At 46.7% G+C, this 27,582-nt stretch overlaps 1 protein-coding gene across 3 annotated transcripts; it reads left to right on the top strand.

The window, feature by feature from the left end:
• The first annotated feature begins 90 nt into the window (after positions 1-90).
• Pcsk7 (proprotein convertase subtilisin/kexin type 7) lies at positions 91-27,396 on the top strand. 3 transcript variants are annotated; one of them, XM_026396310.2, is made up of 18 exons: positions 91-175; positions 1,572-1,702; positions 2,184-2,663; positions 3,524-3,658; positions 4,253-4,418; positions 5,746-5,836; positions 6,857-6,911; positions 7,369-7,507; positions 8,254-8,354; positions 10,847-11,014; positions 11,423-11,530; positions 12,139-12,241; positions 13,153-13,261; positions 23,809-23,958; positions 24,474-24,568; positions 25,354-25,447; positions 25,729-25,846; positions 26,123-27,396. In XM_026396310.2, exons 3-18 carry the CDS (start codon positions 2,196-2,198, stop codon positions 26,471-26,473), a joined length of 2,451 nt encoding a protein of 816 aa, XP_026252095.1. In that variant the 5' UTR covers positions 91-175; positions 1,572-1,702; positions 2,184-2,195; the 3' UTR covers positions 26,474-27,396. The 3 variants fall into 3 exon arrangements, with proteins under 3 accessions (XP_026252095.1, XP_026252096.1, XP_026252097.1); XM_026396311.2 differs by lacking the exon at positions 13,153-13,261 and having other exon boundaries at positions 23,802-23,958; XM_026396312.2 differs by lacking the exons at positions 25,354-25,447; positions 26,123-27,396 and having other exon boundaries at positions 25,729-25,815.
• The last annotated feature ends 186 nt before the right edge of the window (positions 27,397-27,582 follow it).

Genomic DNA, 27,582 nt, shown 5'->3' with positions numbered 1-27,582 from the left:
AGGCTCCGTCCCGGAGCACCGGTTGCTGGGCCCGGCGGGTTGGGGGTGCTGGAGGACCCTCCGCTGATTGGCTGCGGCGTCCGGGCGGAAGTGATGCTGCTGTCACTGGCTCCTGGGCTCCCGGGAAGCCGCGAGTTTCCGCAGGGAGGCGGCGGCGGCAGCCGCGGCCGGGCTGGTGAGTTGGGAAGTAGAGGGGGGCTGGACATTGGAAGTCCGGGTGGTCCAGAACTGGGGGAGCCGGCGCCTAAGGAAGAGGGCGCTGCTCAGAGGCGCTTTTAGTCCTGGTGCGAGGCCTCCCAGAGGTTCAGGGCCCTGGTCCTAATGAAGAGAGGGGCACCTTATTCGAAGCAGTTGAGGACAAGGGAGGGGGAATCGGTGAAACAAGTCCCTGTACTTGACTTAGTTCGAGCAGGGTGTAGAGGCGGCCAGGAGTCTCTTAAAGGCAGAATCTTGGACTTCGAGTTGCCCTTCTTCCTTGAGAAGAAGGTAAAGATAGGCCCAGCAGATGGGCGAGGTGGAGATCTGCTTTCAAAAGGTGTTTAAGATTACTTCCCCAGAAGTCCAGGGGACAAAAGTGCTGATCTGCTCCCGGGAGACAGGAAGGGTTCGAGTTTCTCTTTCTTCCGGCAATCTGGGTGGGATGTACTGAGACTGAAGAGCCTGCCTAGATGGCTCATTCCCTGGCTACCCGCAAAATTTCATTTCCACTTAGTAGAGTATGCGGACTGGGAAAGACACCTGAATATCTTGAGACAATGGAAGCTACTAGAGGGCAGGGAAGAATTTGAGAGAGAATAAGCCCTGGAACCTAAGAGGAAAAGAGAGAGATGTGGAATGGAGAATCCTGGAGGGAAATGATAAGTGGCCTAAGTTCTCTCCCTTTCCAAGGAGTCTTCAGTAAAAACACATGTTTTGTTTTTTGGTTTTTTTCTAGAATGTTTTTAGTTGACTTCTTTTGGGTGTGTGTCGGAGTTCAAAGCTGGCCCCATGGTGGACTCAGTAGACAGCAGAGGCTTTTAAAGAAGCCTAACCACCCACATTTTGTCCCCATGGTTGCCCACCAGTTCTAATTTGACCCTTCTGTCTCTTTAAGAGCTTTTTAAGACCTTTTCCCTGGTTCTTTGGATCCTAAGCAATTAGAGGATAGGTTCAGAGCCCAAGTCTTGGCTTCCAAGCCAGCCTGTTGAGCTGGTTACAGGGGCATCTCTTCGGTGCTGCTTTCCAGTCATTGCTTATCTCCCAGTTGCCCACTTGCCCTTTATACTGGTTTTGTTTTCATTCTCTGACTTTCTTCCTGTTTCACCTTGCCACCTCCCTAGGCTAACAGTTATTAAGCCTCTGCTAGGGCGTCTACAGAAACAAATGAAAAAGGATAGCTTGATAGGACAAGAGTAGAGTTGCTGGGTTTTGTACTGATTTGGCCTTAACTGTGCCAGTGCTGTTCCAGTCTAGGACCGGTCTTAGATTCCTGGCAATGATACTTATCATTGTCCAGCATCTTTGGTGACTGGTCCTTGGCTAGCCTCTGCTTGTTCCACTGGATTTGGTGGGACACTGTTTTCTGTTCTTAGGACCCACAGGTCTTCAACCTGTGCTCAGAGTCAACAGTTCTCACAGCAAAGGTGGCACTTTTTCTTCATTTGCATAAAATGAGGATGACGTGGTTAGCCAAATCAGAAGCTCAACCTCACAGAGAGTCCAGGTAGGAATGGGGTCCCATCGCATGGGAGTTAGCCCTGAGGACAACTGAACTGAAGTCCGCTGGGATATGAATTATGTCCCTTCTAAATAAAGAGGGGAAGGGTCCTCCTAAAAAACAGTCATGTTGCTACCAGTGTTTGTGGGCGTAACATGTACTTTGATCCCTGAGAGTGGCAACACTGGGAAGAGCAGGATGGTGCCTATGAGCAACAAGACCCTGCTTGTTTATCTGGTGTAGCAGAGTTTGGCCCATCATGCCATGGGAGGTCATCCACTGGGGTTAGTCCTGGCCTGTACTCCACCTGGGGCTTAGCTCCATTGGTTCAGGGTAAATATGATCAAAAAAAGAAGATCAAATGTTTCATAATGGGAATAGCAGATTGGTTTCCAGGGGCAACACACAGAGGACTCAAAGTTACCCTCTCAGACCCCTGTGGTTATCACCTCTTTTATTTCTTTTATTCCATTCTCTTTATCCACAGCCTGCTGCTCTGATGCCGAAGGGAAGACAGAAAGTGCCACACTTGGATGCCCCCCTGGGCCTACCCACCTGCCTGTGGCTGGAATTAGCCGGGCTCTTTTTATTGGTCCCCTGGGTCATGGGCCTGGCAGGGACAGGTGGGCTAGATGCCCAGGGCACAGGGGGGCTGAGCTGGGCTGTGCATCTAGACAGTCTGGAAGGTGAGAAAGAGGAAGAAAATCTGGAGCAGCGGGCACATGCTGTGGCCCAGGCAGCAGGATTGGTGAACGCCGGACGCATCGGAGAGCTCCAGGGCCACTACCTCTTTGTCCAGCCAGTTGGGCACAAGCAGGCCATGGAGGCGGAAGTCATCCGGCAACAGGCAGAGGCTGTGTTGGCCAGGCATGAAGCTGTGCGCTGGCACTCAGAGCAGAGGCTGCTGAAGCGGACCAAGCGCAGCGTCCACTTCAATGATCCAAAGTACCCACAGCAGTGGCACCTGGTGAGTCCAGCCCTGCAGTGTCCATTTCAGATGGAGAGGTTCTAGTCTAGTTCTTTAGTGGACTTTTCACCAAATCCCTCTTCACTTGTCCCATCCTTGGTCTGAGGGGCCGTTTCTGGGGGCTGAGTGGTATGGCACCCTCAGCCTCTACTTTCCCTGGACCCAGTGCACTATAGTGCTTAGGGCTTGAATGCTGCCCAGGCTTACATTGCAGCTCTGCCACGAACTAGATCTGTCTTCAGGCAAACTGCTTCACTTCTCTATGCCTCACTTTCCCCACCTGCAAAATGGTACCTACCTCCTAGAGGTAAGGCTAGAATAAGTGAATTAATATATATGAAGCACTTAGAACAATGCTTGGCACATAGGAGAAATTATTTCATATGTGATTAACTACTGACATTATTTTTTTTTTTTTAAAGAGAGAGAGAGAGAAAGAGAGAGAGAGAATTTTTAATATTTATTTTTTAGTTTTCGGCAGACACAACATCTTTGTTTGTATGTGGTGCTGAGGATCGAACCCGGGTCGCATGCATGCCAGGCGAGCGCGCTACCGCTTGAGCCACATCCCCAGCCCAACTACTGACATTATTGCATAATAATTATATTATCCAACCTGTAACCCTAGCCACCATTTCACCCTGAATCACCCATGGGTGATGCCAACCTTCCCTGGAGGTCAGCGTCATGGCAGAGTTCTTATGTGCCTCTCTTGGTTCTGTTCCCTAGTACTCTTTTGATTTGTAACCTCTGTCTGGCTCTTTGGTGGAGTTCAAAGGTGAAAGGGTGTACTAACTGTAATTTGTCTATCTCTAGACTGTGTTGTGTGTCACTAGATTCCCACCCCATCTCTCCTGCAGAATAACCGCCGGAGCCCTGGCAGGGATATCAACGTGACAGGTGTGTGGGAGCGCAATGTAACTGGACAAGGGGTGACAGTGGTGGTAGTGGACGATGGAGTGGAGCATACCATCCAGGACATTGCACCCAATTATGTGAGTGGCCTGGGTTGATCACTCCTACCCCATGTCATACCACCTTCTTCATGTTGCCTCAGTCTTATTCCCTTTCCTATAGGGCACTGAGCCAAACCAAACAGCCTGGAAGGTGGGGTGATAGTCTTCCTTCTCTCCTTTCCCTGCCAGCCTTCTAGGTTGGCAGTTAAGACACAACAGGTGGCTCCAATCCCAAGGGAGAGCAATCCTCAGAGGTACTTCCTGCTTCCTATTGCTGCTCCCTCTCTGGTGTGAAGGAGTGGCCCAGTTAGGCAACTTCTTCCCTCTCCACCATCCTGAATACCTTCTGTTCTCTAAAGCATGACCTTCAGAGAGCCCTAAATCTCTTTTATCCAAAAGAGAAGATTATAATTCTTATAATTATATGTTCTTATACTAGGCCAGAGAGAAGGGTGCTGAGAGACATGGCACTTCTCAGTTCTGTCCCACTGTCTTTTGCTCATATCTTGTATCCTATGTGGTGTGAAGAAGATGGGCCTGCTGGCCTGGCTTGGAATCCCAAACTCCTACTTCCTTTCTCTCCCTGACCCCTCTAACCAGTGAGTGACCACATGTCACCCCTCAATATTTCAGAGCCCAGAGGGTAGCTATGACCTCAACTCTAATGACCCTGACCCCATGCCCCACCCGGATGTGGAAAATGGCAACCACCATGGCACGCGGTGTGCAGGAGAGATTGCTGCTGTGCCCAACAACAGCTTCTGCGCAGTGGGTGTAGCCTATGGGAGCCGCATAGCAGGTAACTTGGGCTTCCCACTAGCCTTGGAGGGCTTTTCCTGTGGCCACAGTGGTCATTCCCTGCTCTGCACCCCCATTGTGTAACTTTATTCCATCCCAGTATTCACAACCTGGAGCAAAGGATAAGCTCTTAATAGGACACCTTAGCTCATTGATTTTTCAAACATGTTTTCTTAGCAGCAAACCCCACTCTATAAAACAGATAAAAGTAGAGATGCTCTTGACAAGGGCTAGAGACTCAAGCCCCTGGTCAGTTTCTTCCTTTTTTCTGATGATGGCTATGCCCCAGTACTCATAACAACTCCTTCAACTAGACTACATCGTACTCATATTTTCATACGTTAAAAACTGTCTTCTCCTCTGTTGTTCTTCACAACCTCTTGTATCTATGGAGGCTGCTGTCACAGGCCCACCTCCCAGCCCCAGTGCTACTCATGATCACAGTTGCTTTCCATCCTTTCAAGAGAGCTGATAACCCAGTCCTATGCTAGAAGAGGTTATCTGGTTCCTTTACCTCTCAGTCTTTGTCATGACAGAATGTGAAAAGAATGAATAGGAAAGCCATCCACTTGATTCCTAATAAATGCCTGGGAACCTAAGCACCCAATGGGTTGGCTGTAGTTCTCGTAATATCCAGCAGAGGGCAGTAGCCTTCTGCAGATGAGACTACAGAGGGGGTACGAAACTTTCAAGGTTCCATTTTTTTTCAAAGCCCCATTTGTCCCTACATGGTCCACCAGGATATGACCCACCCTACTTTGGAGGGTGAAATTAGGCATCCCTGGAGTAGTAATGGTACTGAACACCTTTGACATGTCAAGCACTATGCTAGGGGCTTTACATGATGAAGGGTGAAAATAATAAGAGAATCTTGGTTAGCTTCGTTCTAGCCCCACTCTTTTTAACCAGACTCCAGGATCATTAAAGTCTAAGTTCCAGCATGTTAATAAAAATATTTTTGGTTAGGCATGGTGATACATGCCTGCAATCACATTTACTCAGGAGGCAAAGGCAGGATGAAGTTCAAAGCCATCCTGGACAACTTTGCAAGACCTGTATAGGACTGTAGCTTAGTGGTAGAGTTTGCCTAGCATGTACAAGGTTCTGGGTTCAATCCCTAGCACTGTTGAAAAAAATTTTTTTTTTAATTTTCGACAGGTAATACAAATACATGGCATAAGAATTCAAAAAGTACAAAAGAGTATATAGGGGAGAAGTATGTCTCCCCCATGTAGCTCCCCACCACCCAGCCCCCCATTAGGGAACTGGCACTGACAGTTCTTGCAGGGCCAGTATTAGTGAGGAGCTGGTATGTCTTCAACGCCTAGGTATCCGGGTACTGGATGGACCACTCACAGACAGCATGGAGGCTGTGGCATTCAACAAGCACTATCAGATCAATGACATCTACAGCTGCAGGTGAGGCAGAGCTTCGGGGCAAAGCCAGTAGAGGGCAGGAGGCTGATGTACCTGGGAGGAATCTTCCAACAAAGGGACAGCAAAATGGGTTGACTCAGGCAGATCAGAACAGGGAACTCCTCACTGGGCTAGCTGACAAGGTCATTGCCCTCATATCTTCACTTCTCCAGCCACTAGGTCCTCAGTCTTAAGTTCCCATCTTCCCAGTAATCAGTTTGTCACATAAGAAGTGCCCAGCCTGCCCCACATTTATTATTTTCTTAATTCACAAGCCCCTGGGGAGAAAGTGGGCTATCCTCTCCACGCCGGGTATACTGAATCCCAGAGGCAGTCTCTGCCATCCTACAAAAATGCTCTTGCAGCTTCAGGTTATGGCTCTGGTAGACAAGTTCCAAGAAGGAACTGAGGTGAGGTGGCCCTGTAGCATTGATGGTACCTACTCCTCCCCCTAACGACTACCCTCTTAAATCCTTGACATCACCCACAAGATGTGTTTCCTCGGGGCTGGAGTTGGTAGAGCACTTGCTTAGCATGCACAAGGCCCTAGGTTCAATCCCCAACACCACAAAAAAAAAAAAAAAAAAAGATGTTTTCTTTTAGACAAAGAACAGAAAACTCAGCCTAAGAATCAAGAACTGACCCACATGGAAAATCCCATCATGCATGCTTTGCCATCAAGCCTAGTAGTGACCCTGTTCCTCTTTACCACTATGTATAGTCTCCTGTTCCCTGGGACCTGAGAAAAGGACTCTATTTTCCACTTAGAATAGATAGACTTAAGCCCTGTCTGTTAATTGTGGAAATCCAAGTGGTGGGGATATAACTCAGTGGTAGGATGTTTGCCTAGTATTCTCAAGACCTGGGTTCAATCCACAGTATCGAGGGGAAAAAATGAAAGTTCTGAACCAGCACCCCTGGGAGGAGAGTAAGAGCTACAGGCAGAAGGGTGGCCAGCTGAAACTGGGAGTCCCTGAGTGGGTACCACAGCCACAGACTGCTTCCTGTATTTATTCTCAACAGCTGGGGCCCAGATGATGATGGGAAGACAGTGGATGGTCCCCACCAGCTTGGAAAGGTAACTGAACTGCATGAAGACAAGGAGGCCTAGAACACTCTCTTCATTCAGTCCTAGAAGAACTACTACAAGTCAATCCCTCTTCCTACCCACTCCCACTTGCACTGCCAGACCTGTGCCGTGCTCTGCTGCCTTCTTGCAGGAAGAAAGTACAGCTAACCTGGGGTAGGGGGCACCTACAGGAATGAAGCAATGCTTTCAAATTGTTTCGCTTTGATCTTGTTCTCAGCTCCCTTCCCGGCCCCACTCTGTCATCTGATAAACAGAGTACATCAAGTGTACTACTCCTGGCTCCCTCCCATCCTGTGTCCATATCTAAATATCTTTCTCCCATACCTGTGCCCTTTGAACTTTTTTCCCTTTTCTTTTTAGAAGGGGAAGAAGGGATGACTGGTTTGGTAGGTAGAGGTCTTTCTCTGAGCTCCTCAACTGATACCCTGACATTTTTGCTCCTCAGGCTGCCTTACAACATGGAGTGATGGCTGGTCGCCAGGGTTTTGGGAGCATCTTTGTAGTAGCCAGTGGCAATGGAGGCCAGCACAATGACAACTGCAACTATGATGGCTATGCCAACTCCATCTACACAGTCACAATAGGTAGTGACCTGATGGTTCTGTGTGTGTGTGTGTGTGTGAGAGAGAGAGAGAGAGAGAAAGATATGTATCTTGGGGAATCATTGTGTCTATCTAAATGTACAATCATGGGTGTCTCTTTGGGCTCAAATAGGACTAGCCTACTCTCGGGATCTTAGGACTTCCCTATGAACATGTCCAACCATTCCCTGAAGATCACCTCCCCATCTCCAGCCCAACCACCACTGACTCAGCTTCTGGTCTGGCCTCTCTTTTCCATGGCCCATTTGCCTCCTGCCTGAAACCTTCCCTCGCTCCCCACTAGCCTAAATTAAGTGCCCTTTACCTGTGTTCTCAATCACAGCATTTGTCACAAGAAGTGTATTTATTTACTTACGCAGCTTCCTACCTGGTTTCTTGAGATCAGGAAGTGGCCTTTTCCAGATGGCCTTATTGCCAAGCACAGTATGTCACTCCCAGTAGATACTTTGTAAATGTTGGGGAAAAAATGTGAATAACTAGGTATAGTGGTGGAAGACTCTTGGTTTTTCCCCAGAGCCTATGGGAAGAATAGCCACAGGGCACAGAATACTCTGTGCCACTTGAGGCTGCTTATTGAGATGAAGATTGTGGGTATTCTGAGACAGCTCAGATCTTTTTTTCCACTCAAGATGGCTCCCCCAGATAATAACTCAAAAACAACTCTGATATTATCAGGCCCTGTGCAGGATCCATTCTTCATCTCAGCTCCCATTTCCCTCTGTGCTCAGGTGCTGTGGATGAGGAGGGTCGGATGCCTTTCTATGCAGAGGAATGTGCCTCCATGCTGGCAGTCACCTTCAGTGGTGGGGACAAGATGCTCCGGAGCATTGTGAGTGCCTCCCAGACCCTCTGCCCCCTGCCCTTACCCTTCCCACAGGACTCCTCTCTGGCATCATAAGGTGTTCTTTTGTTCCTGGTCCCGCTCCTAGGGCTCCTCTGCCTTCACAGATCTCTCTTGGGCATGCCACTGTTGGGAGAACCACCAAGGACTCTGCATAAATCTGTGTGAATGGTTTTTATCTTAAATTTTTTAACTTGGGACAAATGTACATATTGTTAATAGAAGCAAGTGTTGCATTGATTAAACAACTTCTTTGAAATGTTTTCCTGTGGTAGAACTTAAGAAAGAGAATCATGGTGTTTCTATAATTCCATGAGTTCTGTCATATTGGTCCTCAAGAGTGGAGCCAGCGCTTGTCCCTATGAGATCCGTGGGAAAGAGAGCCTGTCTTCTGTTAACCCACAGAGCTCTTGCTAGAGCTGTCATTGGAGCCATAGCATAGAAACTGGAGCAGGGGACCAGAGCTGCTCTAGCCCATGGAACCTTGAAGGATTCAGGGGCTACGGCCTGCATCCCCTGTACTGGGCTCTCTCCAAGCAGGGTGAAGCCAGGTCTAAAGACCACCATCATCCTAGAGCTCCCTGTCTGTCCCTGTTGCTCACACAGTGTAACACGGGTATAGGAGGCTCCAATAAGAGCTGGGTTGGAGCCAGCTGGTGTCAGATTTCTCCAGTGGCTGGGTTGGAAGGTCTCTCCAGGGCCCCTGGGAATTAGGCAGCTTTGTCTTCCTGCAGGGTCAAGTTTGGTTTCCAAAACTAAAATTTTGTTATGCCAGTAAATGACTTCTGATCAACACAATGTTCCAAGGCTCTGTGCCAGCTGACCCCTACTCCCTCCTCCCGCACCCAGGGAGAAGAAGAAGGGGAAGTAGACTGAAGTAAAGATCAAGCAAGGCTTTGCTGGGTAGCCTGGGGTCCATGCAGTGGCCTTCCTCACCCCGAGCCAGGCTGTGTTATGAAAAAATAGGAACATACTGTGCTACTCACCCCTGGCAGAATTCTGGGGGACCTCACTCACCCTTGCCCCAGGGCAGATTTCCAAGAAGGCTCCATAACCATTGTCTGTTGCTTTGTGGTACCTGGCTTTCCCCTCCAAACTCAACTCAGCTTCTTACCCTTACCCTATCTTCCACCCAAACTATAATTTATCCAGAAATGAAACAATTTTATTTAGCCAAGTTTCCATTTTGGAATGTCCTTGCCTTGGAAACCTCCTGTTGCTGGTTTCTATCCAATGACCAGGGCAGCTGGGTGGAGCTGTCTTTGTAAGGGCAGGGGTGCGGGCATGTGCTTTCCACCACTATGGCCTGGGGGGCTCCCCTGGACTTCCCTATGGCTGCACAGGGCTCCTTCTACCCTGGGCAAGTTCACAGGCTTCACAGCTACACACTAGACTGTCATTGTAAGGCTGTTTCCTTAACAGGAAAAAATCAATCTGCTTCCTGGCACCAGTCAGGCTTCCCACCTCATTGAGACTACAACTTGGAGAGTATTTCTCCTTTCCTTCTGGGAGTGCACAGTGTCTGGGTGAAAATTACATCTCTTGGCAGCTGCTATAACAGCTGGGAGGGAAGCAGTGAGTACAATGGAGAAAGGGCAGCTCTTGGCAGAAGTTGGTACCCTAGTGTCTTACCCAGAAGAGAAGTATGGAAGAAAGGAATTCCGTAGTCTTTGCACTGGCACCATACGCTATGGATCCAAGTGCCACATAGTGGAGCAGGTTCAGGCAGGGTCCTCCTCAGCCAGCCCTTTTGAGGCTCCATGTTGATGGGACATGAAAAGAACTCAATGCCAGACAGATGCCATCTCCCCCACTCTCACACCCCAGCTCAGAACCACAAATGGAAAGCGGGGCTCTGGAAAACCCAGCTAAGCTGCCAATCAGAGCATAGAGGCAGCTTATCCTGTGGGTGGCCACCAAGCAGGGTGCCCGACTGTACACACTATGCCCATGCCAAGCCTGGGTGGGCAAGGACACAGCAGTCTCCCTGGAACATACTCCCTGTGTTTGCACCCCATGTCTCTTCAGCCACCGTGGCTGAGCTGCCAAATTGTATTTCCTTGACTGGTGCTGTCACTGTTGTCCCTGCTCCAACTGAGGCCAAGCAGTTCCCGTGACACTTCCTCTGTCTAGTGTGGCTGTGAGGATTGAAGGGCTTAGGGTAGAATTTGGGAATGGGAGCAGGAAAATAAGGGAACAAGAATAGGAAATTATTGTCTGCATCAAAATCCTCTCACATGTTTTCATCTCCTTTTCTCCACAACCATGCCCTCAGAAGCAGCTTTTCATTTTGACTATGTGATGGTTCCTTGGGGGGCCAGAAGGACTACAGGTCTCCTCTGTCCTGTTGGTGGGCCCCATTCTGGTCTGACAAAGAAAGGGCCCACCAGAGAGGGTTGTTCTGAGGACTGTGTGGTTTCCCTCCCTCTGCAGTTTTGAACTCAGTCACTAACCCTCCCCACTCCCCCTCCACTTCCTAGGTGACCACTGACTGGGACCTTCAGAAGGGCACTGGCTGTACAGAGGGCCACACAGGGACCTCAGCTGCAGCACCTCTGGCAGCTGGCATGATAGCCCTCATGCTGCAGGTACGGCCCTGCCTCACATGGCGTGATGTCCAGCACATCATTGTCTTCACAGCCACCCAGGTGAGATACTGCCAGGTAGATAAGTGGTCCCACCCAGCCCACCCCAAGGTTTGAGTATCAGCAGGCTTCAGATTCTAAATGTCCCAAATGTTAGGTGTCGAGTCCGTTTCAGAAGAAGGGTGTATGTAAGCAGTGGTATGGGAACCTCATCAAGACCTCAGGCTTCGACTCACTCATATCTCTTCTGCAAAGGAGAGTTCTGGCTGGGCTCCCTCTCCAGAAGCAAGCTTCTGGGGTGGTGATATCATGGGGTTTTAACCTTCGGTCCCAGCTTTTCTGGGGGAATCCATTCCTCGAGGCCTCAGTGGAAAAGTCTGGATTGGATTGGCCAACAGTCAAGTGAGAAGTGAGGTTGAGGCCGTTGAGATGTGGGTAATGCAGGAGACTGAACCAGGCCTCTGCTTTCAGTATGAAGACCGCCGTGCAGATTGGCTCACCAATGAGGCAGGCTTCAGCCACAGCCACCAGCATGGCTTCGGCCTGCTCAACGCATGGAGACTCGTCAATGCAGCCAAGGTGAACAGGCGATGGCAAGACGGGGCGGCCTGCATGCGTGGCAGCCTGCATGCGTGGCAGGCACTTAATAAATATTCATTCATTTCATTGATTCAACCATTTTCACCCTCATCCCAGCCGATGGTCATTTTACAGATGAAAACCACTCCGACCCAGCACTTATTAACGTGTTTTAATAATAATTAAAAAGTCCCAGACTTATTAACGGAGAGCCCATGGGAGCAGAGGATAGCTGGGGCCTCTCAGGTGCTCCAATTCTCTTTTCTTTCTTTTTTTCTTTTTGTGGTGCTGGGGATTGAACCCAGGGCCTTGTGCATGCGAGGTAAGCAAGCACTCTACCAACTGAGCTATCGCCCCAGCACTGTGCTCCGGTTCTCATTGGACATAACCATCTCCATGGTTCCTTGAGTTGGTGCCCTAATGAGCTTCAGGAGTAAAAGAAGGTGATGACAAGGAAAGGAAAGATGGAAAGAGGGCTAGGTCTTAAAGATCACATCACTGGTGTGTGTGTGTGTGTGTGTGTGTGTGTGCGCGCGCGCGCGTGCGCATAAGAGAGAGAATGAGTGAGAAGTCTGTGTTGATTTGCCATCCCCCCCTTTCTTTAACAGATCTGGACATCTGTCCCTTACTTAGCTTCCTATGTCAGTCCCGTGCTGAAAGAGAACAAGGCTATTCCACGGTCACCTGGCTCCCTGGAGGTCCTATGGAATGGTAAGTAGTTAACCCAGAAGGGTTAATCTTAGGCTTGAGGCCTGGGCGGTGATGGGGAAATAAAGCTCGTCCTCCCTGCTGGATTCTCCCCCCTTCCTTCAGGAGCTGAGCTCCAGCCAAACCTGTGGAGTTTTCTTTGACCATTTTAGGACATGTTGCTGCTTCTGAGTTGGCTGGCCCCTGGCTGCTAAAACAAGACCTTTCTCCTGAGTTCCTAGTAGCGAAAAGGAGCTGCTGAGCAACCCACTAGGAAGGCGGGTGGGTGGGGTGGAGGTGGGACTTGGGGAGACTCAGCAGGAGTTGGAAGAAGTTCCTGTGACTTCCATGCTAAGATGTTACCAGACCACTCTATCCTAGTGGCTTTTGGATGAGGTAAAAGTGTTAAAAACTCTTTCCTTTGATTCTCAGATCTATCTCAGAAAGAGAGAGAGCCAGATGTCGTCTGTTGGGAATGAGACAGAGGTATAAGAAGAGATCCCCTAGACTAGAGTTACTAGGGTTGCTAGAATTCTAAAGGGGTGGGGTTGGAGTGTTACCTCCTAAGTCAATGATGTGGTTGTATGTTGAGCACAGAGGCAGAAGCCCTTCCCAGAGAAAAAGTAGCTGGACCAGGATGCTTGTTGTAGAGGACCCTGTGTCTGCACAGTTTTTTTGTTTTGTTTTGTTTTGGTACTAGGGACTGAATCCAGGGCCTTGCACATGCTAAGCATGTGATATACCACTGAGCTAGACCCACAGCTCCTCTGTACATTTCCCAGTTTTCCTTACCCTCAGTTCCTTGGGGGATTTTTTTTTTTTTTTTTTTAGTAATTTTGACAAACAGAATTATTCACTACTTTTCATGAAAGTTGAGGAACATTACACTTCATACCCAGATCAGAACTCTGTCCTCATGTTTCCTGTCCTCCTAGGAAGTGGTCAAACCAGAGCCATGGCAGGAGAAGGAGTGGCCAAAGGAGGGAGCCCAGGAGGAAGGAAGGAGGGGGCAGCCTCCCTCGGGTGGAGCTTTCGCCAAGAAGAGTTGAGTTTCTATCCCTAAGCATGTGCAGCTTTTGCCAGTCTCCCTGCACGTGGAAGGAGACCTAGGGCCCTGGTTATTGCATTTTCCGTAAAAGGAATGCTATCTTGGAAAGGGCATAAGGCATGAGCCAAGGCAGAGAAGTTCAAAAACACACCCAGGAATGCAGTTCCATCGAAAGCCCTGGCTTTGCGCTCACTGTCTTGGGGATCATGAGCCTTTTAACCTTTCCCTCCTATTCAGGGCTATTTCCCATCACATCTGTCAGATGAGGAAGTTGATTTAAAGGACTAGGGGTCTTTCCAACTTTGTCATCCTCTGCTTCTCACAAACCAGGGCAACATTGCCCCAGAGTGTCTGACAAAATTCCATAGATATCAAGGCATCTGGCAACTTCTTGTCACTAGGAAGCAGGAGAAAGGGAGGAGAGCAGGAGATGGTCTAGGGGACAAGCAGGATGCAGAGGATAGATCCAGGGAGGTTTGCTAGTGAACCCTCATCCAGGGCAGCAAGCAGTCCTGATGCTCATTTCAGAAGCCAGAGAAGGTGATTTGACATGACTACGTTCACCCCTGAGCAGACACAATGGAAGGTGTAAGCTTGAGGGCTGGCTTAGAAGGAAGTAAGTCCCAGTAGCATAGAACTGAGCACTTCAGTCCCAGACACTGGAGATATCTCCTCCCCTAGAGCAAAGCTATAGTTTTGTTTTGTTTTGTTTTTTTTCCAGCAGAATCCATGTGATTCCTTGTATGGGGCTAGAAAGGGAACTTTTTATAAGGTAGAGGGAGCTAAATGTCCCTAATATAGAAGAGGATATGAAAGACCTCTAAGACTCCCGGGCAGCATTGTCCCGCAGGACTTTCTTCTATGATGGAAATGTTCTAGATCTCTGAGGCCATATGGATCTACTGAATGTTTGAAATGTAGTTAGTTTGCGGAACTGAATTTTAATTGCGTTTAATCATAATTAAATTTATATAGTCATATGTGGCAGATGGCTGCCATCTTCTGAAGCACTGCTGAAGAGCAAGACAGGTTTTCATTTCTCCCCACTGATGGGAATTTAGGAGGGAAAGGGATGGGCTCTCTTAGCTCCATTAGATCTAACACTGGGTCTAAAATCGCCAGACATAGGATATAGAAGGTAGGAGGGAGAGTGGAGTTTGGGGAAGAATGGCTTCTCTACAAGAGAGTCTGTAGGTTAGAAGATGCCTGAACACTTATTTGCACCTATCTCTTGTCCTTCCATACAGTTGAGTGTACTATTAATCCTCTGCCCGCGCAGTTAGTCCTGTTCCTCACCTCTCTACGTCTCCCTCTTCAGCCCATTCTTTCCCTCTCTCCTTCCTTTCACCTTCCAACTGAAGTCCCTGCCTCCCCTCAACTAGTAGTTCAACTGAACTAAGTGAAGCTGCTGCCTCTCATCACACACTCCCTCTGCCAAGGAAGACTCACTTCATGACTCACTGTGCCCCTTTCTTGGACGCTAGTTTAGAATCCATCCTTGTTAACCTTCTTGTGACTCTGACCCTACTAATGAGGAGTTCATTGCAACCCCTCCCTTCCTCCGGCTTCTGTGACCCCCTTTGCTCCATAGTCCTCTTCTGTCCTCTCTGCCCAACTTACCTAATTTTTGGTTTGCTTGTTTACTATTCTGGAGCTGTGAGTGTCTTCCAAGACTCATCACATGGCTCTTTGTCCACCTTTAGTTTCCATCGCTTCACACAATTCCTCTAAGTGTTATTCCAGTCCCTCATGGGTAGGATAGATTGTCAGACCTCCCACTAGATTATACGCACACAGAGCCCAGGCATCTTCTAGAACTGGATGAGACTGAAAAAGACCTCAACTTACCACAGACCAAATAATAATAATAAGATGAGGATCATCAGCTAACATTTGGGTGCTTTCTGTATGTCATGCACTGTTGTAATATTGGCTGTTTCTTTGTTTGCAGTGCTGGGGTTGGAATCCAGGGCCTCGCGCATGTTGGGCAGGTCCTCTAATACTGAGCTACACCCCCCACACACAGCCAGTAATAGTTCATTTCATTTATTAACTCATTGAACTCTAGTAGAAATAACTCACACGCAGTACTACCCAGTCCCCACCCACACAACTAAAAACTGGATGTGACATACCACTATGTAAACCACTAACAGACAAGCACTCCTTTTTGGATTCTATTTTATTTCATAATGTTCCATAACATGTCATTTATGTCTCTTCTCTGCCACTTCAGGGCTCTCCTCCACCTACGTCAAGACTTTTCCTTTTTCTTTTTATTCCTGAACCACTGTGTACTGTTAATTCCTATCTATATATTGCATTTAATACATTATAAAAATTTTGGATTTCATTATCCACTCTCAAAAGGCAGCTTTGTCCCCCTCCCCCTCCTTTGGTAGATACCAGGAATTTAGTCCATAGGGGCTTAACCACTGAGCAACATCCCCAGCCCTTTTTTATATTGATTTTGAAACAGGGCCTCACTAACTTGCTGAGGCTAGCTCTGAATTCAGAAACCTCCTGCCTTAGCCTCTTGAGCCACTGGGATTACAGGCATGTACCACTGTGCCTAGCTCAAAAGGCAGCTTTCTTTCCAAGTTTCTCCCATGTTTGTCATTATGATTACCATCTCTAGTCTGCCAAACATGAAACACTGGAGTTTTCAGTCCTTCTGTCCCCCTTCTCTCCCTTGGTCTTCTCCTAGCCTTTCCCTTATAGTTTAGACTTTGTTTTGTTTGTTTTTTGTTTTTTCTCTGAGGTCTCTCTTGATTTGATTCACTCATTCATTCTATAAATAGGTAAGACCTATTTTGCCCCAGGCACTGCATAAATTCTAGGGATTAAGGGATAAGATGACTTCTGCCCTCAGGGAGTTCTCCTTCTCCCATGGGAGACAGTGGGCTGTCAGAGTACAGTAGGGAGACAGGGAAGGGTTCTTAAACCAGTCACTGACCTAAGTTTTACTATATCAGCTAGCCAGGAGAAAAGTGAGGGAAAGGACATCATACAACAGGTACAACATGTGCAAAATCAAGGGTCTCTTCAGAGAGCTGCAGGTAATTCAGGATGGCTGGGGCATGGCAAGCAAGGGAAGGAGAAGACCAGAAACTGGAAGGTGGCAGATAGACCATGTGTTTGTTCTTTACCTTGAAGCCTCCAGGAGCCTTTAAAATATTGTCACCAATTGAGGTTGATGTAAGGAAACCGAGAGGAATCAAAGATCTGCCCAAAGCTTCATTTTCTAGACACATGTACTAAAATCTTTACTGATGAACTGGTTCACTACCTGGGGATTCTATAAAAGGAATTTGGGAAGTGAAGGAGTAGAAGTCATCCATGAAACAAATATATTGATAATTTTTGAAATTAGGTGTTGAGAACATATGCACTCTCTACTTTTTTATGTCTGAAGTTTTGTATAATAAAAAGTGCATATGTATATAAATTAATATTATACTTATGTATTTATATATGGTTACATAAATAATTACTGTATCTTATGTTTTTAAAAATATTTACAGATGAGAAGATTTCCAGGTTTTTAGTTGGGCCAAGGACTAGATGGTGATGCTCTCAGGTAGAATTGGAAATCTAGGAGGAGGAACAGATGTGAGCTAGGCTGTGAAGTAAGGAAGAAAACTTGAGCTATGCCATATTTGTGCATACCTTTAAAGGTTTTACCTAGAAAGCAGTTGAATAAATAAATGTTAAGTGTAATGAATTTGGGAGTCAGGGAAGAAAAGGTCTTGGAGAGAATGAGATCATCAGGCTCACAGGGAGATAGTCATGAAAGAGGGCCCAGAATGAAGCCTGATGTTAAATAAGCAAATATAAGAAAGGAGTCTCTAAAGAAAACTGAGAAGCAATGACCTGAAAGGCAAGAGAAACATCAGGAGATTGGTATTATGGGAATCGAGGATGGTTTCAGTGAAAAAGGACAAGTAAGGCAAGGACTAAAGATCATGACCAGGTTTGAAAAAGAGGCCACTGGTGACCCTGGGAAGAATCACACCAGTGTATTCACAGGGCCAACAGCTAGATTGCAGCTGGCTAAATAATTAATGAGCACAGGAGAAGATTTCTAGTTATAGCTGGCAAATTGAACCCATGCTTTTATTCCTGCTCTCTCCCACAACCTTACAAAAATAAGAATAAAGGAATAAAAATGTATAAGCACAAGGACAAAAAGAATGAGAGAGAAGACTACATCAAACAAGAGATTTCATCACACTTTTGGAAGATGGAAAAGAATGGAGAAGTGAGTAGGGCTAAGAAAACAAAATTCCCACTGGGTGCCGTGGCGCATGCCTGTAATCCCAGCAGCTAGGGAGGCTGAGGCAGGAGGATCGCAAGTTCAAAGCCAGCTTTAGCAAAAGCAAGGCACTAAGCAACTCAGTGAGACCCTGTTTCTAAATAAAATACAAAATAGGGCTAAGGATGTGGCTCAGTGGTTGAGTGCCTTGAGTTCAATTCCCGGTACCTCCCCACAACAGGGGGAGAAACTAAATCCCATTCCTGCCATACTATCCCAAAACACTCAGGCCCCTTATGCTATGGAAGACAAAGTATGAGACTAAAACTAGGGGTCAACTGAAGGTTAGACTTCAGTCATCTTCTCTCATCCTAATAGCCAGATGATAGCATCTTCCTTTTCCACACAGGAGTCAGGAAGTTTATTCCCCAAAGTTAGGGGCTCCAGGTGCAGCACAAAGTGGGAGGCAGGGACTATGCTGAGAAAAGGAGACCCTCTCCATGAGCCAGCTGCTCAGATCCCAGGGTGCTGCAGCCAGGAACTCAGAAGAGTCCCTGATGGAGAAATGGAATGGCTCCTTGCCATAAGACAAAGACGCTGACATGTGGGGCTCATCCAGTGACATAAGCAGGCCACGGTCCAGGTAACTTTGGACCCTCCAGGTGAAATGCTCCACCTGTGCTGAGAACTTCCAGCTGGCTTTTGGAGATAATAGGGATCACAAGACATTTGGAAAAAAGTCCTCTGAAATTCTTGTCAATCAATTATTATTGTCAAGCAGTGGAATTGTACCTAGCCTAGCTAACACCCAATCACATGGGAAGGCAGAATAAAGCTATTTTCAGACACTGAAAGCCTTTCTCGTGCCCCACTTGTCTGAAAACTACAAAAAGATGTGTTCCTCTACAATGAAGGATAAATCAAGAGAAAAGGGAAGGAATAAAGCAAAAGAAGGAAGGAAGAGAGGGAAGAAGGGAAGGAGAGGAAAGAGGAAGCAAAAGCCCGGGGTAAAGGAAGGTCCCACCCCAACAGCAGTGCCCCAGATAGGAATGGGACAGGGGCTTCCAGAGAGAATTCCCAGGGCAAATATCACTGAATGAGCTCCTGATCTGTTGGTTTATTTAGAATAATGGTATCCAGGGATGTTTTATGGTTCTTTTGTGCAGTTTGGGAAGAATTACTGATAGGGATGTGAATTTAAGTAAACCACAAAAACAAGGCAATTATTAACTCCAAAGGGGTAAACAAATCATTTAGGAAGTGAAGTATAATCCTTGTCTGCTGCTTGGCTAAATTCAGTATTGTATTTGCAGGGTCATTGTAAGGTAGATAAAATATTGATCTAACTAAAAATTATTATATAATTAATTTGAGAAGCAGAAAGAAGGACAAGCTGGAGAGAAGGTGCGGGTATGTGTGTTAAATCCTCGTCAGCCATATTGGAAATCAATAAATAATGTCTCAAAATGATATGCCATGAAAGCTGGGCACAGTGGCATGTGCCCATAGTCCCAACTACTCCAGAGGCTGAGGCAGGAGGATCACTTGAGCCCAGAAGTCAACCTATTCAGGCAACATAGTGTTCAAGGCAATATAGTGAAACCTTTTCTCAAAAAGAAAAAAAAAAAGTGAATAAACCATGAAATAGCTGTACATATCTATTATCTAGAAACATGAAGGTAGATCCCAGAAGAAACCAGAAATAATCAGTGTTTTCCTCTGGAGAGTGGATCACAAAGATGAGGAATAGAGTAAGGGACTGTTCTTCATGATAGGTACTCTAGAACCAACTTCCAATTAAAACTGGACTTAGAGCTGGGCACCATGGCGCACACCTATAATCCCAGTTACTCAGGAGGCCAAGTGAGACAAGAGGATCGAAAGGGCTGGGACTGGTAGCTCAGTGATAGAGCACTTGCCTAGCATGGACAAGCCCTGGGTTCAATCTCCAGTCCTGGAAAAAAAAAAAAAAAAGTGCATGCAATACTATTTTTGTAGGAAAAAAAGGTCAAACTAGCCATAGTGAATATATAAACTTTCTCAAGAAGTTTGACAGTAAAGGAAAAGAAATGGGGCTGGGGATGTGGCTCAAGCAGTAGCATGCTCGCCTGGCATGCATGCGGCCTGGGTTCAATCCTCAGCACCACATACAAAGATGTTGTGTCCATCGAAAAAACTAAAAAATAAATATTAAAAAAAAAAGAAAAGAAATGACACCTAATAATGATGTAACCTTAATATTTGGTAGCTCATGTTTTAAGCACTTTAGGTATCAATACTGTAATCAATCCCAGCAACCATGTCCTATGCGGTGTTTCATTTTACAGATATGGCAACTAATTCAATTCTCATAGCAAGTAGTGGAATAGCTGGGATTTAAACCCAGGCTGGATGGCTCCAGAGCCCATGTTCTCAACACTAGGAGGCATAGAAAAATGAACAGTAGAGAAAGGGTTCAGTTGTGTTTATTTTTTGTGTGTAGTAGGAAAGACATAAGCAAGGAGATCCAGCCAAGAAGATGGATAACTGGGCTGATCCAGTGTTCCACATTTGCCAGAGACTGCTGTGAATGGACAAGAAAGCAAGGGGACCTTGAGGTGTGAACAGAGTGTTGGAGAGAGGAGCTGCAGGACCTCAGCCAGGCTGAAGGAAAGAACTTGATGGTTAGCAAGGAAATGAAGGGCCAAGCAAACAGACGGAGGGGGTTATTTTCAGACAAAGTGAGACAGGTAGAATTAAACAAAATAAACTACATACACACACACACACACACACACACACACACACACAGGCTGGGTATGATGTGTTGAATAATCATCAACATATTATGAGGAATATGGGTGCCTTTACATTCTGATTTTTTTTTTTTTTTTTTTTTTGGTACCAGGAATTGAACCCAGGAGTGCTTAACCACTGAGCCATATCCCCAGCTCTTTTTTATATTTTATTTAGAGAGAGGGTCTTGCTGAGTTGCTTAGGACCTTGCTAATTTGCTAGGCTGGCTTTGAACTCACAATCCTGCTGCCTCAGCCTCCTGAACCGCTGGGATTACAAGCGTGCACCACCACACCCGACTACATTCTGACTTTTGCTCATCTACTTTTCTAATTTATCTTCAATTAATCTGTATTGCTTATATAATAAGAAAACACAATAGAACTTACTAAGCCATTCGGAAGTAAAGCAGTCGTGGGATATGGTCCTGGATATGAGTGGCTGACATGGGAAGTAAAGAAATGTGGCATTAGGCTGGATATGATGGTGCATACTTGCAATCCCAGCAACTCAGGAGGCCGAGGCAGGAGGATTACAAGGTCAAGGCCAGCCTTAGCAAATTATTGAGGTCCTCAGCAACTTAGTGAGACCCTGTCTCAAAATAAAAGGACTGGGAATGTAGTTCAGTGGTAAAGCGCTCCTGGGATCAATCCCCATTACCAAAAATAAAAGAAGTTATAGAATTAGAGAGGTAGTTCTCATGGAGGTTGATGTCACAGTGGAGAAGGGGAGCCTTCACTCTTCAGTGAACAAAGTGAGGGGGAATAAGAGGAGATCAAGGACTAGGAAGCACAGAAATCTGGGCATGGTGGTAATGCTAGCTACTCAGGAGCCTGAGGCAGGAAGAGTGGGAGTTCAAGGGCTGGTCTGAACAACTTGGCAAGACTGTCTCAAAATTAAAAAATAAAGGGCTAGAGATGTAGCTCATTGTTTACCTAGCATGGTTAAGGCCCTGGCTTCAATCCCTATACTGCTCCTCCCACCCACCCCCATAAAAGAGTACCTTGAGCCTTTCCTTTCTCCTTCCATCCCAATTATCCATGCACACATCACCTTACCCCTAGAGTGAGCTGGTTTTCTTCTCCCTGGTTTATCCTACCCACAGACAGCTGTTAGATTAACTTTCCTTGAGCATTTTTTATTTTAAACTGCATCATTGCTCAATAATTTATAATAGCTCTTAAATACTTGTTTAAAATCTTTAAAAAAGAATGTTAAAGTCCTTCCCATCCTATGTCTCCTTTCCCCTACTATCCAATACCTCTCTGAGCTTCTTCATCTGTAAAATGAAGGTACTGCTCTGTCTTTTTAGAATGAATTCTTGGAAGAAAAGTTGCTTTAAAAAGAATTCTTTTATTGCAATCTAATTTCTTTTTTTTTTTTTTAATATTTATTTGTTAGTATTTGGCAGACACAACATCTTTGTTTGTATGTGGTGCTGGGATCGAACCCTGGCCGCACGTATGCCAGGCGAGCGCGCTACCGCTTGAGCCACATCCCCAACCCCGCAATCTAATTTCTTAATAAGCCCAAATTGAGTCTTCCACTTTATTAGTTTTTATTTCCAATTTTATTTTGAAATAATTGTTGATTCATGGGAGGTTGCAAAATAATGTACAGGAAAATCTCATGCACCCTCTTCTAATCACATTGTACACATTAATAGTGCCAAAACCAAAAAATGGACATTAGTGCAATTCATATGGGTCAGTTCTCACTAGGTTGACATGCAGTCTCTATTTGTGTATGTGTGTATCCTTGTGTAACCATCACCATAACCAAGGTCTAGAATATGCCATCACAGGACTCCTTTGAGTTACCTCACACTCATGTTCTTTTCCCATCCCTAGCTCCTGGCAACCCCAAGTCTGTTCTCCATCTCCTCAGTTATATTATTTCATAAATTTTATGTAAGGCTGGGCATAGTGGCACACACCTGTAATTCCAGCAGCTCAGGAGGTTGAGACAGGAGGATCGCAAGTTCAAAGCCAGCCTCAGCAACTTATCGAGGCACAAAGCAACTCAGTGAGACCCTGTCTCTAAATAAAATACAAAATAGGGCTGGGGATGTGGCTCAGTGGTTGAGTTCAATCGCTGGTACCAAAAAAATAAAATAAATGTCATGTAAGTTAAATTATGTAGTATGTATCATTTGGAGATTGGCTTTTTCCATTCAGCATGATTTCCTTGAAGTTTATCTACTTTGGTAGTTTTATTTTGTTTTGTTTTAATTCAAATTATTTTTTAATTGTTATACATGGCAGTAGAATCTATTTTGATACAATAAGTTCAAATTTTTTTTTAAAGAGAGAGAATTTTTAATATTTATTTTTCAGTTCTCGGCGGACACAACATCTTTGTTTGTATGTGGTGCTGAGGATCGAACCCGGGCCGCACACATGCCAGGCGAGCGCGCTACCGCTTGAGCCACTTCCTCAGCCCTTTATTTTATTTTAATCAATTTTATATTGCAATCCTAGTGACTTGGGAAGCTGAGGCAAGAGGCCAGGGGCACTTAGCAAAACCCTGTATCAAAATTAAATAGATAGGGCGTGTAACTCAGTGGTAGAGCACTTAGCAAGTACGAGGTCCTGGGTTCAATCACCAGTACTGAAAAAAAATTAATACTTATATTGTCTTCCATATATGAGACTTGTTTGTCTCTTTTTTTTTTTTAAAGAGAGAGAGAGAGAGAATTTCAATATTTATTTTTTAGTTTTTGGCGGACACAACATCTTTGTCGGTATGTGGTGCTGAGGATTGAACCTGGGCCGCACGCATGCCAGGCGAGCGCTTGAGCCACATCCCCAGCCCCTTGTTTGTCTCTTTATACATGCCCTTTATCTTTGTAAATTCTTTCTAGAATATCTTCTCCCAATCAGTTTTCATTTCCTTTTCAGCATGTCTATTATCTACCTCAACTCATCTGACTTATGTCTTTTCCCTTATCAAGGTCATATCATATAATTTTCCATTTGTGAGTATAAGGCAGGGTTCATGCCCAACTTATCTTTACATTCCCAGCATCTAGTACAGTGCCTGAAAAGTAGGATGTACTCAGTAGATAATTTTTGGATGCATGAATGAATGACTGAAGTTACTCAATTAGGTTCTTATTTTTTTTGTTTTGTTTTGGTTTTTATTGTTTTTTGTTTGTTTTGCTTTGCTTTTTGTTTTGTTTTTGCAGTATTGGGGATCAAACCCAGGGCCTTTAGTATCCTAGGCAGACTCTTTACTACTACATCTCCAGCCCTTCAGTTGGGTTCTTATATTGTGTCTTGGTTGTTTAGGTTGTCTTCCCAACAATACTCTAAACTAAGTTGTGAACTCCAAAGCAGCACTGCATTCCTGTCACCAGTGTACACTGGGTCACGGTTCAGTTTGCTGTAGATGTTTGTGTGTGTGGCTTCCTTCAGTAAGCTCATGCTTTTGTGTACATTGGGATGAAGTGAGGGTATAAGTGTTTGTGGGCTGGATTCCCGGCTGCCCAGCCTGACTTCCTACAGTCAGCAGGACGGACCTGGAGATGTCAGGACTGAAGACCCTGGAGCATGTGGCAGTGACAGTCTCCATCACTCACCCACGACGCGGCAGCTTGGAACTGAAACTGTTTTGCCCCAGTGGCATGATGTCCCTTATCGGCGCCCCCCGCAGCATGGACTCGTACGTACATCTGTCCATGACCCCTGAGCTCTCTGCAACAAGAGCCTTTTCAAATAGATACTGGCACTGTCCTAAGCAAGTGTGGCACTGGCTATTGGCAGCTGGAAGCTGTTGATCACATGCTTTATTCAAGTGTTTACAATGTGCTAGGCATTGTACTCTACATATATTTGCTCTGATCCTTAAAGAAGTAGACTTTGTAACCTCCTTTGGCAAATGAGTGAACAAATTATGGAGCTAGAAGTGCCTGAGTGAGAAAGAATAAATGTAGATCTGTGGGACTCCCAGGCCTGTGCTCTCTCCAGGTTAGCTTTTTTCACTTTGCCACATGGAACCAAGTCCCTCATTCCCTGAGATCCCAGGAGCAAGGGACAGCCCTTGAGAACCCCATGTGACACCCTCCAAAATGACTGTAGCTCCTTTCTGTGCCTGCTACAGTTAGAAAATGATGCTTCTGGAGAAGGGCAGCTCCCTGTGCCATGCTTCCCATGTTTTCTGTTTTGTTCTATCCCTAGGGATCCAAATGGCTTCAACGATTGGACCTTCTCCACTGTGCGGTGCTGGGGGGAGAGGGCAAAAGGCATCTACAGACTCGTTATCAGGGATGTAGGTGAGCCTCCCCACCCTTCCATCAGGGCCTTGCCTCTCATGATTGTCTTCTGGTCCCTGTGGCTCTCAGAGTCCCCCCAGAAGCTGTCCCATGTGGAGTACATAGGGTTGCCGGTGGCTAAGAAATGTGCCCCATCCAGAAATTGAGCACTGATCTCTAAAACTGTTCATTTATACTATTCCTTGGAGAAGTGACTGATCCATTTTTCCTCAGGATAGCAACAAAAATTCCTTGTTGAAACCACATTTCAAGTCTTTTCACATATAATCATCCTTCGGCCAGCCCTGGTAGGCAGGTAAGGGCAGGACTAATTTTCACCATTTTTTTTTTTAACTGAGGCCCAGAGGTTTGAAGTGACTTTTATAAAGTCAAAATAGTAGTGAAGGTCAGAGTATCAGTGAATGCTAAATATCTACAGTATCAGTGAGGAGACTGGAAACTGAGCCCAGCCCTCCCAACTTCCAGTCAAGTTAGGTATTCACCAGATCAGTGGTTTTCAAACCTTCTTTAATTTGGTAGAAAAGTATTTTTTCTTTCCAAAAAAAAATCTGAAACCGCAAAATATGGAAGACAAAGGCTCAACTCTGCTCAGAGTATATCCTTTCTGCCTTCCCTTTCCATCCCTAGGGCACCCTGTGAGGCACTTGTGCAGAACCCCGGGGTCTGTGGGACATAGTTAGACAACCTTTCAGCAGGCCACATGGTCTGAGTCTCCTTGGGTGGCGGGAGGGCTGGTATGGCCTACGGAGGGGCATTGCTCATGGACTACCCACTTGCCACCCCAGGAGATGAGCCGCTCCAGGTTGGCATCCTCCAGCACTGGCAGCTGACCCTGTATGGCTCTGTGTGGAGTCCAGTAGACATCAGGGACAGACAAAGGTAGGTGTAGCTGCATGTGTTAGAGGGAAGGCAACTCGTGAAGGGATAGGGAAGAGGCCACACGGGGAGCCCCTTCTCCTTCTGAACCCCAGCTGTGCTTCCCAACTCCAGGCTCAAATGTGTAGACAGAGCCATGGGCTAGGAAGCCCCAGTGTGCTCTTGCTCTGTTTCCTGTAGGCCTTTCCTCCCTCTCTTCAGCTGTAAGGTGGGAGACTGGGTGAGGGCAGATGGCATAGGAACCATGTTCAGTAGGGTGTCCTAATCCCTTTTCTTCTCCACAGGCTGTTAGAAAGTGCTATGAGTGGAAAATATCTACATGATGGCTTTGCTCTACCTTGTCCACCTGGGCTGACAATTCCTGAGGAAGATGGTTACACCATTACCCCCAACACCCTGAAGGTACTAGGGCCAAGACTCCAATTAGGGGCAGACAGGACTGTGCTAGGGGTTTAGTCCTTGGGGCTATTCAGGATGATCTTATGGTAAGGGTGGGTAAGACCTGGGTCCCAACAGTGGTTTGAGAGCATTGCTCCTTCTCTTAGGGGGCAGTCCTTGTGTGGGGGAGCAGCATGAGGGGTAGAGGTGAGAGAAGCCGTGTCCAGAAGGGGAGACTCCCCTAGCTCATGGTTCTGGACTAGAAGCAGTCCCTAACATAGGTGCCTGACTTTTCTCCAGACCCTGGTGCTGGTGGGCTGTTTCACCATCTTCTGGACCATTTACTACATGCTGGAAGTATATCTGAGCCAGAGGAATGTGGCTTCCACTCCAGGCTGTAGGAGTGGACCCTGCCACTGGCCCCAACAGAGCCGAAAATCCAAGGAAGAAGGGACGGAGCTAGAATCAGTGCCACTTTGCAACAGTAAGGATCTAGATGGAGCAGAGACAGAGAGAGGGGGCCCTTCTACCACCTCTGGCCTCCTCACCTCAGACCTGCTCGATGAAGAGGACTGGAGCCTGTCCCAGAACAAGAATCCTCGGCACCAACCCTTAGACCTGTTGCAGGGAAAGGAGGAGCAGATTTGTTGACCTCGGGGCCTGATAGACTCAATGTGGGACAGGTTCTTCCTTCCCAACTTTGGGGAGCTCTGGAGAGAAAGCAGTCCTGATGCTTACATATGGAACCCAAGGCCTAAACAGCATGTTTTGGCTGCCCTCCGGGAGGGTAAGGGCCTTCCTCAGTACAAGTGGCAGAGGACTGATGGAAGAGAACAGTCTGGCGAAACACAGGATCCTTCTCCCACAGACTGGGAGCTTTTGGTGAGAAGGTCCTAGACAAGGGATTGGTGCCTGCATGGAGCAGGCCTCCCTCCATCCCCATTCTCTCTCAGGCAAGCCAGCGATCTAAGTCATAGGGACCCCTGCTCATGCATGGGTGGAGAAGGTGCCTGCATTGCCAGGAACATGACTGGGTTACTTGGGAAGAGGGCTTGTGGGAGGCTGGGTAAAACCCTCGACATGCCTGCCCACCAGCAGCTGCCTCCATTGTCCCTCCCTGCACTCCTGGTCTGAAGCCAACTTTGAACGTGCCCCTGACTCCCTCTGTCGTCACCCCCCACCCTTCCTCCTTCTGAAGGATCAGTATGGTGCTCCTGGTACAGCTGAGAAGGGGCACTCCTCCCCAGGGCCCATGCCACTTCATCAGGAAGTCTGTGGCAGGATTGTGGACAGGTGTGAGACAAGTGTTTTAGAAGACAGCCTGGGGAGCCACTGCCACTTAACCCTATGACCACCCTGTCTTCCTCTGCAAAGTGCTCAGGGAAATGGCCTTCCCCTGGGAGGCCTCTGTCCGCCTGATAGGCTGTTACTTTTGCTCCCTCTCTTGGCCTCCTCCCTTCTGAGCTGATTCGTTGATTTGAATTTTTTTAATGCTTAAGATTTGATTTTTCACAGCAACATTTTGTTGATTTTTTTTCTGCACAGCTTTTCCAAAATAAAAAGCTTCCAAACAATTCTTCCACTCCCCATTCATTCTGCCTGCCCAGGGCTAATGCCAGGAGCCAGGTGGCTCTTCTTCCCCTCTAGTCCTCAAGATTCACTCTCCTGTCCATGGCCTGCATGAAGAGTCCTCCAAAGGACAGCAGCCAGGAACACACCCGAACCCCAGATGCCACCTGCTTTCTGCTTGGGTTTCCTGG

The sequence above is a fragment of the Urocitellus parryii genome, chromosome 4, assembly GCF_045843805.1.
Source record: "Urocitellus parryii isolate mUroPar1 chromosome 4, mUroPar1.hap1, whole genome shotgun sequence".
Lineage (NCBI taxonomy): Eukaryota > Metazoa > Chordata > Mammalia > Rodentia > Sciuridae > Urocitellus > Urocitellus parryii.
This window is presented reverse-complemented; position numbering and strand designations above follow the sequence as displayed.

Coding starts and splice junctions, on each gene's coding strand:
- Pcsk7 (XM_026396310.2), top strand. CDS start 2,196: ATGCCGAAGGGAAGACAGAAAGTGCCACACTTGGATGCCCCCCTGGGC. Junction 5,837..6,856: donor AATGACATCTACAGCTGCAG/GTGAGGCAGAGC, acceptor TATTCTCAACAG/CTGGGGCCCAGATGATGATG. Junction 11,531..12,138: donor GACTCGTCAATGCAGCCAAG/GTGAACAGGCGA, acceptor TTTCTTTAACAG/ATCTGGACATCTGTCCCTTA.